The sequence below is a fragment of the Somniosus microcephalus genome, chromosome 25 (genome assembly GCF_052327205.1).
Source record: "Somniosus microcephalus isolate GS21.2 chromosome 25, FLI_Smic_1.0, whole genome shotgun sequence".
NCBI lineage: Eukaryota > Metazoa > Chordata > Chondrichthyes > Squaliformes > Somniosidae > Somniosus > Somniosus microcephalus.
The window spans coordinates 51,623,821-51,636,702 of NC_141011.1; the positions used below are offsets into that span (position 1 = coordinate 51,623,821).

The 12,882-nt window shown below is 47.5% G+C and overlaps 1 protein-coding gene across 1 annotated transcript in view; it reads left to right on the forward strand.

Annotated features, from left to right (window-relative positions):
- Window positions 1-306: 306 nt before the first annotated feature.
- Window positions 307-12,882, forward strand: part of pgd (phosphogluconate dehydrogenase) — a 33,677-nt gene continuing 21,101 nt past the window's right edge. The window contains exons 1-3 of the mRNA XM_085967433.1: window positions 307-397; window positions 6,983-7,058; window positions 10,746-10,925. Of these exons, the coding sequence (XP_085823559.1) occupies window positions 390-397; window positions 6,983-7,058; window positions 10,746-10,925 (264 nt within the window). The 5' untranslated portion in view covers window positions 307-389. The remainder of the gene's footprint in view (window positions 398-6,982; window positions 7,059-10,745; window positions 10,926-12,882) is intronic.

The window sequence follows — 12,882 nt, forward strand, 5'->3', positions numbered from 1 at the left end:
CAAAGCAAACGAGCGGCGATGGGCTCGATGGCCGGCCCTGAGCCACCCTCCCGTGGGGGGCAAGACACCCACCCCCTTGGGGCGATTTCTGTGCCGATGTCCCCCCCAGCCAGCCCCCCAGCTTTGAGGCTCTGGGTACCCCGGCGCTGGCCGCCTCTCTGCAGCGAGCCATCGATGGCTCCGGCTCCGGCTGCAGCGAGCGGCGGCTGTGATTGACAGGCGGAGGCCTGACCAATCAGCGCGCGGCGTCCGGGAACCCCCAAATGTAGCGATCGGGCGCCAGCCAATAGGAGGCTGAGCGGGGCGGGGCCTGAGGGCTGAAATGTAACAGACAAGCCGGAAGTAGCTTGTTGCTGTAGCACAAGGACAGGCAGAGCAGAGAGTGCACCATGGCCCAGTGAGTATCGCCCTGTGTGGCCAGGGATTGACTCTTCTCAATCCACTCAGCCTCGATTAATGTCGAATAATCTTTATTGTTACCAGAGCATTTTTTTTTTGCTTCCTTGTTGTTTAAATGTATTGTCCTGGAGTGAATATGTGCTCTTAGTTAAAAGGGCTTCAGCCACTTGGGTCTAAACAATTTCTTCTTCCTTCCTCCTGTTTATTTTAAAATTCCTTCCCCCCTCCCTTCATTATTATTTTTTTGTCGGTTTCTGGGCCAGGTATCTTTTCCTGGCTGAGAAAGTAGGTGATTGTCAGACTCCAAGGCCTTTCCCAACTCTTGGGCAAGCTGCATGGAGGTTCATTGAAGTGTCTCCCTTCATGTGATGTTCTGTCACAGTGGAGTATCTAGCCTCTACATTGTAGATTCACCAGGATGGTGCCAGGGGTGGGAAACTATTGTTATGTAGAGCGAATCGAGATACCAGAACTAGTAATGCTGCAGTACAGAAGGCTCAGAGTAGATCTAATAGAATTTTAAAAAATTATTAAGGGTTTCATAGAATGAATAGGGAGAGACCATTTCCTCCAGTGGGGGAGCCAGTGGAATGCAATCTTCAATTAAAAATGGTCACTGAGAGTGAGGAGAGAGGTTAGGAGAAATGTCTTTACACAGGTTTGTTGGAGCATGGAGTACTTTGCCACAGAGAGTGCTTGAGGTAGAGACCATTGCATCTTTTAAGGAAAAATTGGTTAAATATTTGAAATGGCTATGGGGTGAGCTGCGGGATTAGTTTGGATTGCTCCAACAAAAAGCACAGCGGGCCGAATGGCAGCCTCTTGTGGTGTAAACTTCCATAGTTCTGCGGCACTCTCTGCCTTTCAGTGACTGACAGGAGCTCAGTGTGTGGGGAAATCATAACATTTTACAGCGTGGAAGGAGGCCATTCAACCCATTGAGGCTATGCTTGTCAGTTCCATTCCTTTGCCCTTCTACTATTTTCTTTTCCAACTATTTATTCATTACTTTTTAAAAACGATTGTAGTTTCCATCACTTTTTGTCCTGGCCCCTCCCTTTGATCTTTTGGTGATGAACAGAAACTTGTGCCCTCCAGTTACCAAATCACTGACCAGTGGAAATAGTTTTTCCTGATTTTTACCTTCTCAAAACCCCTCTCAGTTTTGAAGAGCCTTATCAGCGCTCCTCTTGTCCTTCTTTGCGCTAATAAAAAGAACTCTAATTTCTCCTCCTAACTAGGGATGAGGGGCTTTAGTTTTCTTCTGTGGGGGGGGGGGGTCAGTGTTTCCATCCTTCAGTATCCCGTCAACCACTCCTGTTTCCTGTCCTTCAACTGATTTCCGATCACGAGCACAGACTTGCTCCCACCGTTTGCCACGGTCTGTTGGAACAACTCTTCTCCCTGCAAATGAATAAATGCAACTTTTAAAAAGCAAGGCAGCGTGTTCAACCAGTTGTAAAGAGAGCCTGTGTACCCACACAAACAGAATCTCCTCTGTCTGGTCAACACTCTTTTTTTCAATTTTAGATGATATTTGTATCTTTTAGTGAAGACTGGAGCGAGACTGATGGCGCCGTTTCTTTAGACTCCAGAGGGACTTTACTGTTTGTAAAAGCTGTGGCAGAAACATCGAAGATAGGAGCAGGAGTCGGCCATTCGGCCCCTCGAGCCTGCTCCGCCATTCAATGAGATCATGGCTGATCATCCAAATTCAGTACCCTGTCCCTGCTTTCTCCCCATATCCCTTGATCCCTTTAGCTTTAAGAAATATATCCAACTCCTTCTTGAATATATTTAATGAATTGGCCTCCACAGCCTTCTGTGGTAGAGAATTCCACAGGTTCACCACTCTCTGGGTGAAGAAATTCCTCCTCATCTCTGTCCTAAATGGCTTACCCCTTATCCTTAGAAACAGTTAAAAATTGCCCTTAAATTTCTCCGGCCTTGGGTTTAATCGGCCTGTGTGCTAGGTGAAAGCAGGTTGCCCTGTCTGATGGTTCAGATTCTTACGGTGTTGTCATGAGGGTTATTTAGTGCATTGGTATCAACACGCCAGCAGTAAAATCACTTTTAAGTCAAATATTTCTTAATGTTGTGCAAAATGTTTCTCGTGTGATCTTAATTCATCACTTCAAATTTCTTCCACTACTGCCACAGTCCGTGGCGTACAGCTGTGAGTGACAGGACTTCCCCGCGGTGTTGAAGTGCTCCTACCACAACCACCTTTGGAAGGACAGCATTTATAATTGTATTTCTAGGTATTTTTCGCAGTTCACGTGAACATTAAATAAACATTTCTTAGAACTTTATCCTATACTGAAATCCAGTGACAACACTGATATTTAATGAATTAAAATATAACTTTGAAGGGCCGTATACTGATGGCAAGGTGGGAACCACATTAATCTAACCAGTGCAGGCACGATGGGCCGAATGGCCTCATTCTTTGCTGTACAATCCTATGATTCTAACTGCGGTGTTTCAGTGGCAGATGGGCTGGGCAGAGGTGGAGATGAAGTGGGAGGGGAATAATGTTCGGGTTTCTGTCAACTGCACTGTTCCCTTGTGCCTTGGATTTCTAAATTTATTTTGAGCAATACTGTTCCTGCAGAAAGTTGGAAGTCCAGTAGTTCCTCATTGCATAGGTGTGGTGTTATGAGGAAGTACCAGGTTATTTGTAACCTAATCGAATTACTGTGGAGACCCATTGCCACATATCCTGGTACTGCATTTAAACTTCTGTGCTATTTTGCAGTACTGTGTTTAAGCATTTGCAGCAGACATTGAATTAAAAATAGTATTGCTCTGACTAGGGGAAGTTGTGCAAACGGGGAAATTAACCTGATTAATCATCTTGGAACTGCCATCTAACCAAACCATACAACATCTGAGCCTGAGCCGGTGGTCAGTGCAGGTTATACAAGAATGTGCTCGTGACGGTTGAATTGGAACAAACTTTTACATTCGGAGCACTAACACTGTAAAATACATTATTGCATATTTTACATATTTTTCATAAAAATCATAGAATAGTACAGCACTGAAGGAGGCCATTCGGCCCATCGAGTCTGCACCGGCTCTTTCGAAGAGCAATCCAGTCAGTCCCACTCTCCCGCTCTTACCCCATATCCCTGAATTTTTTCTCCTTCAAGTATTTATCCACTTCCCCTTTGAAGGGTACTATTGAATCTGTGTCCACAAATCCTAACCACTCGTGTAGAAAAGTTTCACCTCCTGCCACCTCTGGTTCTTCTGCCAATCACCTGCAATCTGTGCCCTCTGGTTATCGACCCTTCTGCCACTGGAAACAGTTTCTCTTTATTTCCTCTATCTAAACCCTTCATGATTTTAAACACCTCTATCTAATCGCCTGTTAGCCTTCTCTGCTCCAAGGAGAACAAGCCCACCTTCTCTAATCTATCCACATAACTGAAATCCCTCATCCCTGGAATTTTACAATGGTTTTTTCTCCTCCCGTTTTCTCCACGCGTCTGAAAGTATTAATTCACGCTGTTCTATTGTTCCTTTCTAGTACCTCGCCCGGTGTAGAGTGTTGGCGCTAAATCTCTTCACTCTGGTTCGGGGTGCAGCGGTTTATCAGGCTCTGGGGGAGGGGGTGGGAGAGGAGGAGGGGCATCACGGCCGAGACCAATCCTGCCCTCACATTGTCCACAGACAAACACTTTCCAGCCAGTTAGACTGAATAGTGATCCAAACAGCAACCCTGTCCTTTTCTTTTCCCCCATCCCTTGCCCAGGCCAATTATTGCGCCCCACTCTCAGTCGCTGATCTCCACAGGCGCCCCGCTCTCAGTCGCTGATCTCCACAGGCGCCCCGCTCTCAGTCGCTGATCTCCACAGGCGCCCCGCTCTCAGTCGCTGATCTCCACAGGCGCCCCGCTCTCAGTCGCTGATCTCCACAGGCGCCCCGCTCTCAGTCGCTGATCTCCACAGGCGCCCTGCTCTCAGTCGCTGATCTCCACAGGCGCCCCGCTCTCAGTCGCTGATCTCCACAGGCGCCCCGCTCTCAGTTGCTGATCTCCACAGGCGCCCCGCTCTCAGTCGCTGATCTCCACAGGCGCCCCGCTCTCAGTCGCTGATCTCCACAGGCGCCCCGCTCTCAGTCGCTGATCTCCACAGGCGCCCCGCTCTCAGTCGCTGATCTCCACAGGCGCCCTGCTCTTAGTCCTCTGGAGATTTGATACCTAAGCAGCAGAGGTCAGGGACTGAACCCGACGGTCTATATGACTCTGAACAATACTGGGCTCTACACTTGCTTACTGGGTCAATGGGGTGCCTTTGTAAAGGTTTCACTAGTTTCTGCAGAATATCTAGCTACATCATTTTAATGGGATTGTTCTTTCCATACCTTTTTGGGTGGGGGAGGTGCCCCTTGTTTTGAACCTATTCTCCTATCCCTGGCACAGTTCCCAGGTCGAAAGAGTGGGCAGGGAGTTGACCTCCGCTTGTGCCCCACCTGGCCCAGCCACTCATAGGATTGTATGAGTCAAGAACCATTCAGCCATTTCTCTGGCATCTTCAGCCACTCCTTGAGGATAGCTGTGACCCTGGCCATGAGCAGAATATAATGCAGTTGACCATCTGGCCTACAGGAGCTGCGCCACTGCATATTGTAGTAGAATAAGTACAGAAGCTGCTAGAGAAACCAAGTCATCTGAAAACAGAAAAATCTATTGTTTCGGAGAGACTCTTCCCTCAGTTCTGATGGTATTACTTTATTTTTATTCATTCCATCAATGTGGGCGTCGCTGGCAAGGCCAGCATTTATTGCCCATCCCTAATTGCCCTCGAGAAGGTGGTGGTGAGCCGCCTTCTTGAACTGCTGCAGTCCGTGTGGTGAAGGTACTCCCACAGTGCTGTTAGGGAGGGAGTTCCAGGATTTTGACCCAGCGACGATGAAGGAACAGCGATATATTTCCAAGTCTGGATGGTGTGTGACTTGGAGGGGAACTTGGAGGTGGTGGTGTTCCCATGCGCCTCCTGCCCTTGTCCTTCTAGGTGGAAGAGGTTGCGGGTTTGGGAGGTGCTATCGAAGAAGCCTTGGCGAGTTGCTGCAGTGCATTTTGTAGCTGGTACACACTGCAGCCACGGTGCGCCGATGGTGGAGGGAGTGAATGTTTAAGGTTGCCGGTGGGACAGGACATACCCAGGGATGGTGATGGAGGAGTTTGGACATTGGCTGAAAGGTATGATTCTGTGGGTATGACTGTCAGGCTGTTGCTTGACTAGTCTGTGGGACAGCTCTCCCAATTTTGGCACAAGTCCCCAGATGTTGGTGAGGAGGACTTTGCAGGGTCGACTGGGCTGGGTGTGCAGTTGTCGTGTCCGAAGCTGAGGTTGATGCCAGATGGTCCGTCCGGTTTTATTATTACTGTTTCTTGTAGCGGTTTGTTACAACTGAGTGTCTCGCTCGGCCATTTCAGAGGGGCAATTAAGAGTGCACTACATTGCTGTGGGTCTGGAGTCACATATAGGCCAGACCGGGTAAGGACGGCAGATTTCTTTCCCTAAAAGGACATTAGTGAACCAGATGAGTTTTTACGACAATCCCGAAGTTTGATAGTCACCATTACTGACACTAGCTTTTTAATCCCGATTTATTTAATTAACTGAATTTAAATTCCTGGGATGTAGATTTCTTTCTGTCGCCTGTCTGTGCCAATGCACCAACCAGCCAGGTGACAAACTGAAACTGAGAGTCCAGCTCACTCAATGAAAGAGCTCTTCGTGTTGGCTTATCCACTCCACTGTAAATTGTCACCGCTTTGATAGAGAAAAATAAGTGTTCTTCCGTAGCAAAGCCCTGTGGGCAGAAGAGGTTGTAGCAGAACGAAAAGGATAGTGAATGGTGAGGCACTGTAATTGCAGCCAGTGGTATTGAGGGCCCGATAGAAGGGAGATGGTATCGCTCTACTCATTCAAAATCTGCGGAGACTCCACATCTTGTATTGGAACTGAGGCAGAATATATTGTGTGTTCTGTCTCTAACCAACACATTATCCCGTACACCTATCACCCCTGTGCTCGCTGACCTATTTTGGCTTCTGGTTAAGCAAAGCCTCGATTTTTTAAAAATTCTCATCCTTGTGTTCAAATCCCTCCATGGCCTCGCCCCTCCCTATTTCTGTAACCTCCTCCAGCCCCCCCCCCCCCCCCCCCCCAAGATATCTGCGCTCCTCTAATTCCGGCCTCTTTGAGCATCCTTGATTATAATCGCTCCACCATTGGTGGCCGTGCCTTCAGCTGCCAAGACCCTAAGCTCTGGAATTCCCTCCCTAAACCTCTCCGCCTCTCTCCTTCTCTTTTTGCTCCTTTAAGACACTCCTTTAAACCTTTGACCAAGCTTTTAGTCACCTGCTCTAATATCTCCTTATGTGGCTCGGTGTCAAAGTTTGTCTTGTAATACTCCTGTGAAGTGCCTCGGAGCCTTTTACAATGTTAAAGGTGCTAGATAACTACTTGTTGTTTTGTGTGCTCCCTCTGTGATTCTCATTATTTTAGAGTGTGAATCTAATAGAACAAGATTAAGAAATGAAAGTATTTTCTCTCTTTCCTAACAGAGCTGATATCGCACTCATTGGATTGGCTGTGATGGGCCAAAACCTGATTTTAAACATGAATGACCATGGCTTTGTGGTAAGTATGTCCTAAGAACATAAGAATTAGGAGCAGGAGTCGGCCATACGGCCCCTCGAGCCTGCTCCGCCATGCAATAAGATCATGGCTGATCATCAACCTCTGCTCCACTTTCCCGCCCGATCTCCATATCCCTTAATTCCTCGAGAGTCCAAAAATCTATCGATCTCAGCCTTGAATATACTCAACGACTCAGCATCCACAGCCCTCTGGGGCAGAGAATTCCAAAGCTTCACAACCTTCTGAGTGAAGAAATTCCTCCTCATCTCAGTCTTAAATGGCCGACCCCTTATCCTGAGACTATGCCCCCTAGTTCTAGACACACCAGCCAGGGGAAACAAGCTCTCAGCATCTACCCTGTCAATCCCCCTCAGAATCTTGTATGTTTCAATGAGATCACCTCTCATTCTTTGAAATTCCAGAGAGTAGAGGCTCAATCTCTCCTCATAGGACAACCCTCTCATCCCAGGAATCAATCTAGTGAACATAAGAACATAAGAAGTAGGAGCAGGAGTAGGCCATACGGCCCCTTGGGCCTGCTCCGCCATTCAATAGGATCATGACTGATCTGAATCTAGACTCACGTCCACTTCCCTGCCCTCTCCCCGTAACCCCTAATTCCCTTATCTGCTAGGAAAATGTCTATCTCCATTTTAAATTTATTTAATGTTGCAGCTTCCACAGCTCTCTGGGGTAGCAAATTCCATAGATTTACTACCCTCTGAGTGAAGAAGTTTCTCCTCATCTCAGTTTTGAAAGGGCAGCCCCTTATTCTAAGATTATGCCCCATAGTTCTAGTCTCGCCCATCAGTGAAAACATCCTCACTGCATCCACCCGATCAAGCCCCCTCACAATCTTATATGTTTCGATAAGATCGCCTCTCATTCTTCTGAACTCCAATGAGTAGAGTCCCAACCTACTCGACCTTTCCTCATACGTCAACCCCCTCATCTCTGGAATCAACCGAGTGAACCTTCTCTGAACCGCCTCGAGAGCAAGTATATCTTTTCTTAAATATGGAAACCAAAACTGCACGCAGTATTCCAGGTGTGGCCTCACCAATACCCTGTATAACTGCAGCAAGACTTCCCTGTTTTTATACTCCATCCCCCTCGCAATAAAAGCCAAGATTCCATTGGCCTTCCTGATCACCTGCTGCACCTGCATACTAACTTTTTGTGTTTCATGCACCAGGACCCCCAGATCCCTTTGTACTGTAGCACTTTGCAATTTCTCTCCATTTAGATAATAACTTGCTCTTTGATTTTTTTTCTGCCAAGTGCATAACCTCACACTTTCCAACATTATATTGCATCTGCCAAATCTCTGCCCACTCACTTAGCCTGTCTATGTCCTTTTGCAGGTTTTTTATGTCCTCACTCACTGCTTTCCCTCCCATCTTTGTATCGTTGGCAAACATGGATATGTTGCACTTGGTCCCTTCCTCCAAATCGTTAATATAGATTGTAAAGAGTTGGAGTCCCAGCACTGACCCCTGCGGAACACCACTAGTTACTGATTGCCAGCCCGAGAACGAACCATTTATCCCAACTCTTTGTTTTCTGTTAGATAGCCAATCTTCCACCCATGCCAGTATATTACCCCCAATCCCGTGATTTTTTATCTTGATCAGTAATGTTTTGTGTGGAACCGTGTCAAATGCCTTTTGGAAGTCCAAATACACTACATCCACTGGTTCCCCTTTATCCACCCTGTATGTTACATCCTCAAAGAATTCGAGCAAATTTGTCAAACATGACTTCCCCTTCGTAAAACCATGCTGACTCTGTCCTATTAAATTATGTTTATCCAAATGCTCTGTTACTGTTTCCTTAATAATGGACTCCAACATTTTGCCAACCACAGATGTTAGGCTAACTGGTCTATAGTTTCCAGCTTTTTGTCTACTTCCCTTCTTAAATAAGGGTGTTACATTAGCAGTTTTCCAATCTGCCGGGACCTTTCCTGAGTCCAGGGAGTTCTGGAAAATGATCACCAATGCATCCGCAATCCCTACTGCCACTTCTCTCAAGACCCTAGGATGTAGGCCATCAGGTCCGGGGGATTTATCCGCCTTAAGTCCCATTATTTTACTGAGTACCATCTCCTTAGTGATTTTAATTGTGTTTAGCTCCTCCCCCCCCCCCCCCACCCCGGCCCCACCATTGCCCCCTGTTTGTCCAGTGTTGGGATATTTTTAGTGTCCTCTACTGTAAAGACTGATACAAAATATTTGTTCAGCGTCTTTGCCATCTCCATATTCCCCACCACTAGTTTCCTGGTCCCATCCTCTAAGGGACCAACGTTCACTTTAGCCACCCTTTTTCTTTTTATATAGCTGTAGAAACTCTTGCTATCTGTTTTTATATTTTTTGCTAGTTTACTTTCATAATCTATCTTCCCTTTCTTAATTAATCTTTTAGTTATTGTTTGCTGGCTTTTAAATGCTTCCCAATCTTCTATCCTCCCACTAGATTTGGCTAATTTATATGCCCTTGTTTTCAGTCGAATACAATCCTTTATTACTTTACTAAGCCACGGATGGCTGTCTTTTCTTTTACTCCCCTTTTTCCTCAGTGGAATATATTTATCTTGAAAGATGTGAAATATCTCCTTGAATGTAGACCACTGCTCTTGTACCATCTTACACTTTAATCTGTTTTCCCAGTCCACTTTAGTCAATTCTACTCTCATACCTTCATAGTCTCCTTTATTCATTGCACCGCCTCCAAAGCAAATATATCCTTCCTCAGATAAGGAGACCAAAACTGTGCACAGTACTCCAGGCGTGGTCTCACCAAGGCCCTGTACAATTGCAGCAAAAAGGAAGGAAATGAGTAATAAATGCTTTTTCTGGACCGTTTCATGCTGTAGGTTTTTACCCACTAGGAACAGGGTTGAGACTTGTTGAACTTGGTTCTATTTAAAGAAAGACTTGCGTGTCTATAGCGCTTTTCACGACCACCAGACGTCTCAAAGCGCTTTACAGCAAATGAAGTACTTTTGAAGTGAAGTCACTGTTGTAGGAAATGTGGCAGCTAATTTGCGCACAGCAAGCTCCCACAAACAGCAATGTGATAACGACCAGATAATCTGTTTTTATTTATGTTGGTTGAGAGATAAATACTGACCAGGACACCGGGGATAACTCCCACGCTCTTCTTTGAAGTAGTGCCATGGGATCTTTTACGTCCGCCTGAGAGAGCAGATGGGGCCTCGGTTTAACGTCTCATCCGAAAGATGGCACCTCTGACAGTGCAGCACTCCCTCAGCACTGCACTGGAGTGTCAGGCTAGCTTTATGTGCTCAAGTCCCTGGAGTGGGACTTGAACCCACAACCTTCTGACTCGGAGGCGAGGGTGCTACCCACTGAGCTGACATTTAAGGCCCTCGCATCAGAGAGACCACTGCCGATACATCCTATCGGTCTGAGCTGGATCCAAGCGCAGGTTGGAGGTAAATGCAAAGGGTGCTCACCCGTGCGCTACCTCATTCTCCGTTTCCCCCCCCCCCCCCCCCCCCCCCCCCCAACACGCTTGTGAAACTTTTTTGATGGCATGACCACGGCGCTGGTTCCATTAACTGTGTATTCTCTGACACGGAGCCTGTGGCTGTACTGTGCTCCGCTGCAGTAAGGATGCAGTGTTGTCTTTAAGTGAGAGTTTCCCTCGCTGTTTGTGCCGCAGGTCTGCGCCTTCAACAGGACGGTTTCCAAAGTGGATAGTTTCCTGGAAAAGGAAGCCAAAGGGACCAAGGTGATCGGCGCTCACACTCTGGAGGAGATGGTCTGCAAGCTGAAGACCCCTCGACGCATCATCCTCCTGGTGAAGGCTGGCCAGGCAGTTGATGACTTCATCCAGAAGCTGGTATGTTGACGGTGCTCCCGGTTACTCGGCTGTTGAATGTTGGACTGGCAGCGTTTCTGTAACGGGATACTTTTACAAAAGCAAGTAGTGAGGGGTGAGGGGTGGGGGTGGGGGTGAGGGGGATGCGCACAACTGCCTGCCCAAGCTGGTGCTGAGAGAGGTGAAAAGGTTTTTTTTTCTATCCATTTTAGGTTTGCTTCCAGCGGGGTGGGGGGTGTGTGGGGTACGGGGGTGGCAGGGTTACACACCCTCCGACAAAAGCACCCGCCCTTCCCCACACAGGTCAACTCTCTTCCCGGGCTGTGTCCAAGCTGTTGGACTACTGGCCTCTCAGCTGGCATTCAGTGGGCACAAGTGCAGCCTGAGGCAAACTCCCTGCTCACTTTATCTCTCCCCCTCGGGATATGCCTGGAAACCACTCGGCAGCTGTGGGGTGGGCACTGATTTTGGGGGTTGGGGGCACTGGGGTGGGCACTGATTTTTGGGAGTGCTGTCGAGGGATTGAATGGTAGCGCTGCACAGCATCATGCAGTGAGCGAAGATCCTTTATCGATTCCTTGCTGCACAACCTCCAGACTCTTGCTGCGATAACTGAAAATAACTCCAACTTTAGGGGAAGAAAATTATACCGTCAGCCCAGCCTAAGAGCATTGTGACAGGGAATACTGGAAGAATTTATTCATCACTAAAATAGACATTTTCTCACGATTTACGATATATATAAAACTAACTAAAAGGTTTCCTGACCCTGATGTCTACAGTCACTCGCTTTAGAGAACGATCGGGGAGGGGAGCGCTACCTGGCTTTTTCTGTCCCTCCACTTTTCAGGCCTGTGGTGCTGAGCTCTGTTGTAATGCCTTCCCTTGCCTTGGCTGAAATGAGCGAGGCAGAATGAGGACTGGAACCTTTCTGGTCCGTATGGCTTCACTACTCATCAGGGATGCTTGCTGAGGCATCAGGAAAGCCCCGCTGTCACCGATGTGAAAGATACTAAATCATTCAATAGGAACGGTAGCGTAGTGGTAATGTCACTGGGCTAGTAATCCTGGACTAATGATCTAGAGACACAAGTTCAAATCCCACCACGGCAGCTGGGGAATTTAAAATTCAGTTAATTAAATCTGGAATAAAATGCTAGTGTCAGTAATGGTAACCATGAAACTATCAGATTGTCGTAAAAACCCACCTGGTTCACTAATGTCCTTTAGGGAAGGAAATCTGCCGCCCTTACCCGGTCTGGCCGATACATGACTCCAGACCCACGGCAATGTGGTTGACTCTTAACCGCCCTCTGAAATGGCCGAGCAAGACACTCATTTGTAACAAACCGCTATGATTCTCCTTCACCCCTTAGCAGGTTTCACTTGGTCTTGAATAACTCCTTATTAGGCACCTGTAGTAACTGATTTTAATGCCGCGTGCACTTGCCTTGGCTGAAGGGTGTCATTGCACGCCGACGGCAAGTGCTCCAAATGAACAATTCGTTACCACAGGCTCCACACCACAGTGAGGCGCTGTTCCCTGTTGCTACGTTGACTTTATTATGAAGTGTTGGTTGCGGTTATAAAAAAAATTTTTTATTCGTTCCTGAGCTGGAGGCGTCGCTGGCGAGGCCCAGCATTTATTGCCCATCCCTAATTGCCCTTGAGAAGGTGGTGGTGAGCCGCCGCCTTGAACCGCTGCAGTCCGTGTGGTGAAGGTGCTCCCACAGTGCTGTTCGGGAGGGAGTTCCAGGATTTTGACCCCGCGGACTGTGAAGGATCGGCCGATATATTTCCAAGTCAGGATGGTGTGTGACTTGGGAGGGAACTTGGAGGTGGTGTTAACACAAGTTCCTGTTGGGTGACAGGTTTTTTTTTTAACACAAGCTGCTTCCTTCAATGCCTTTGGGCTCTTCAATGGCTGGACCTCTCGCCCTGTGCTTGTTGCTCCACACACTGCTCGCCATCCTCACTT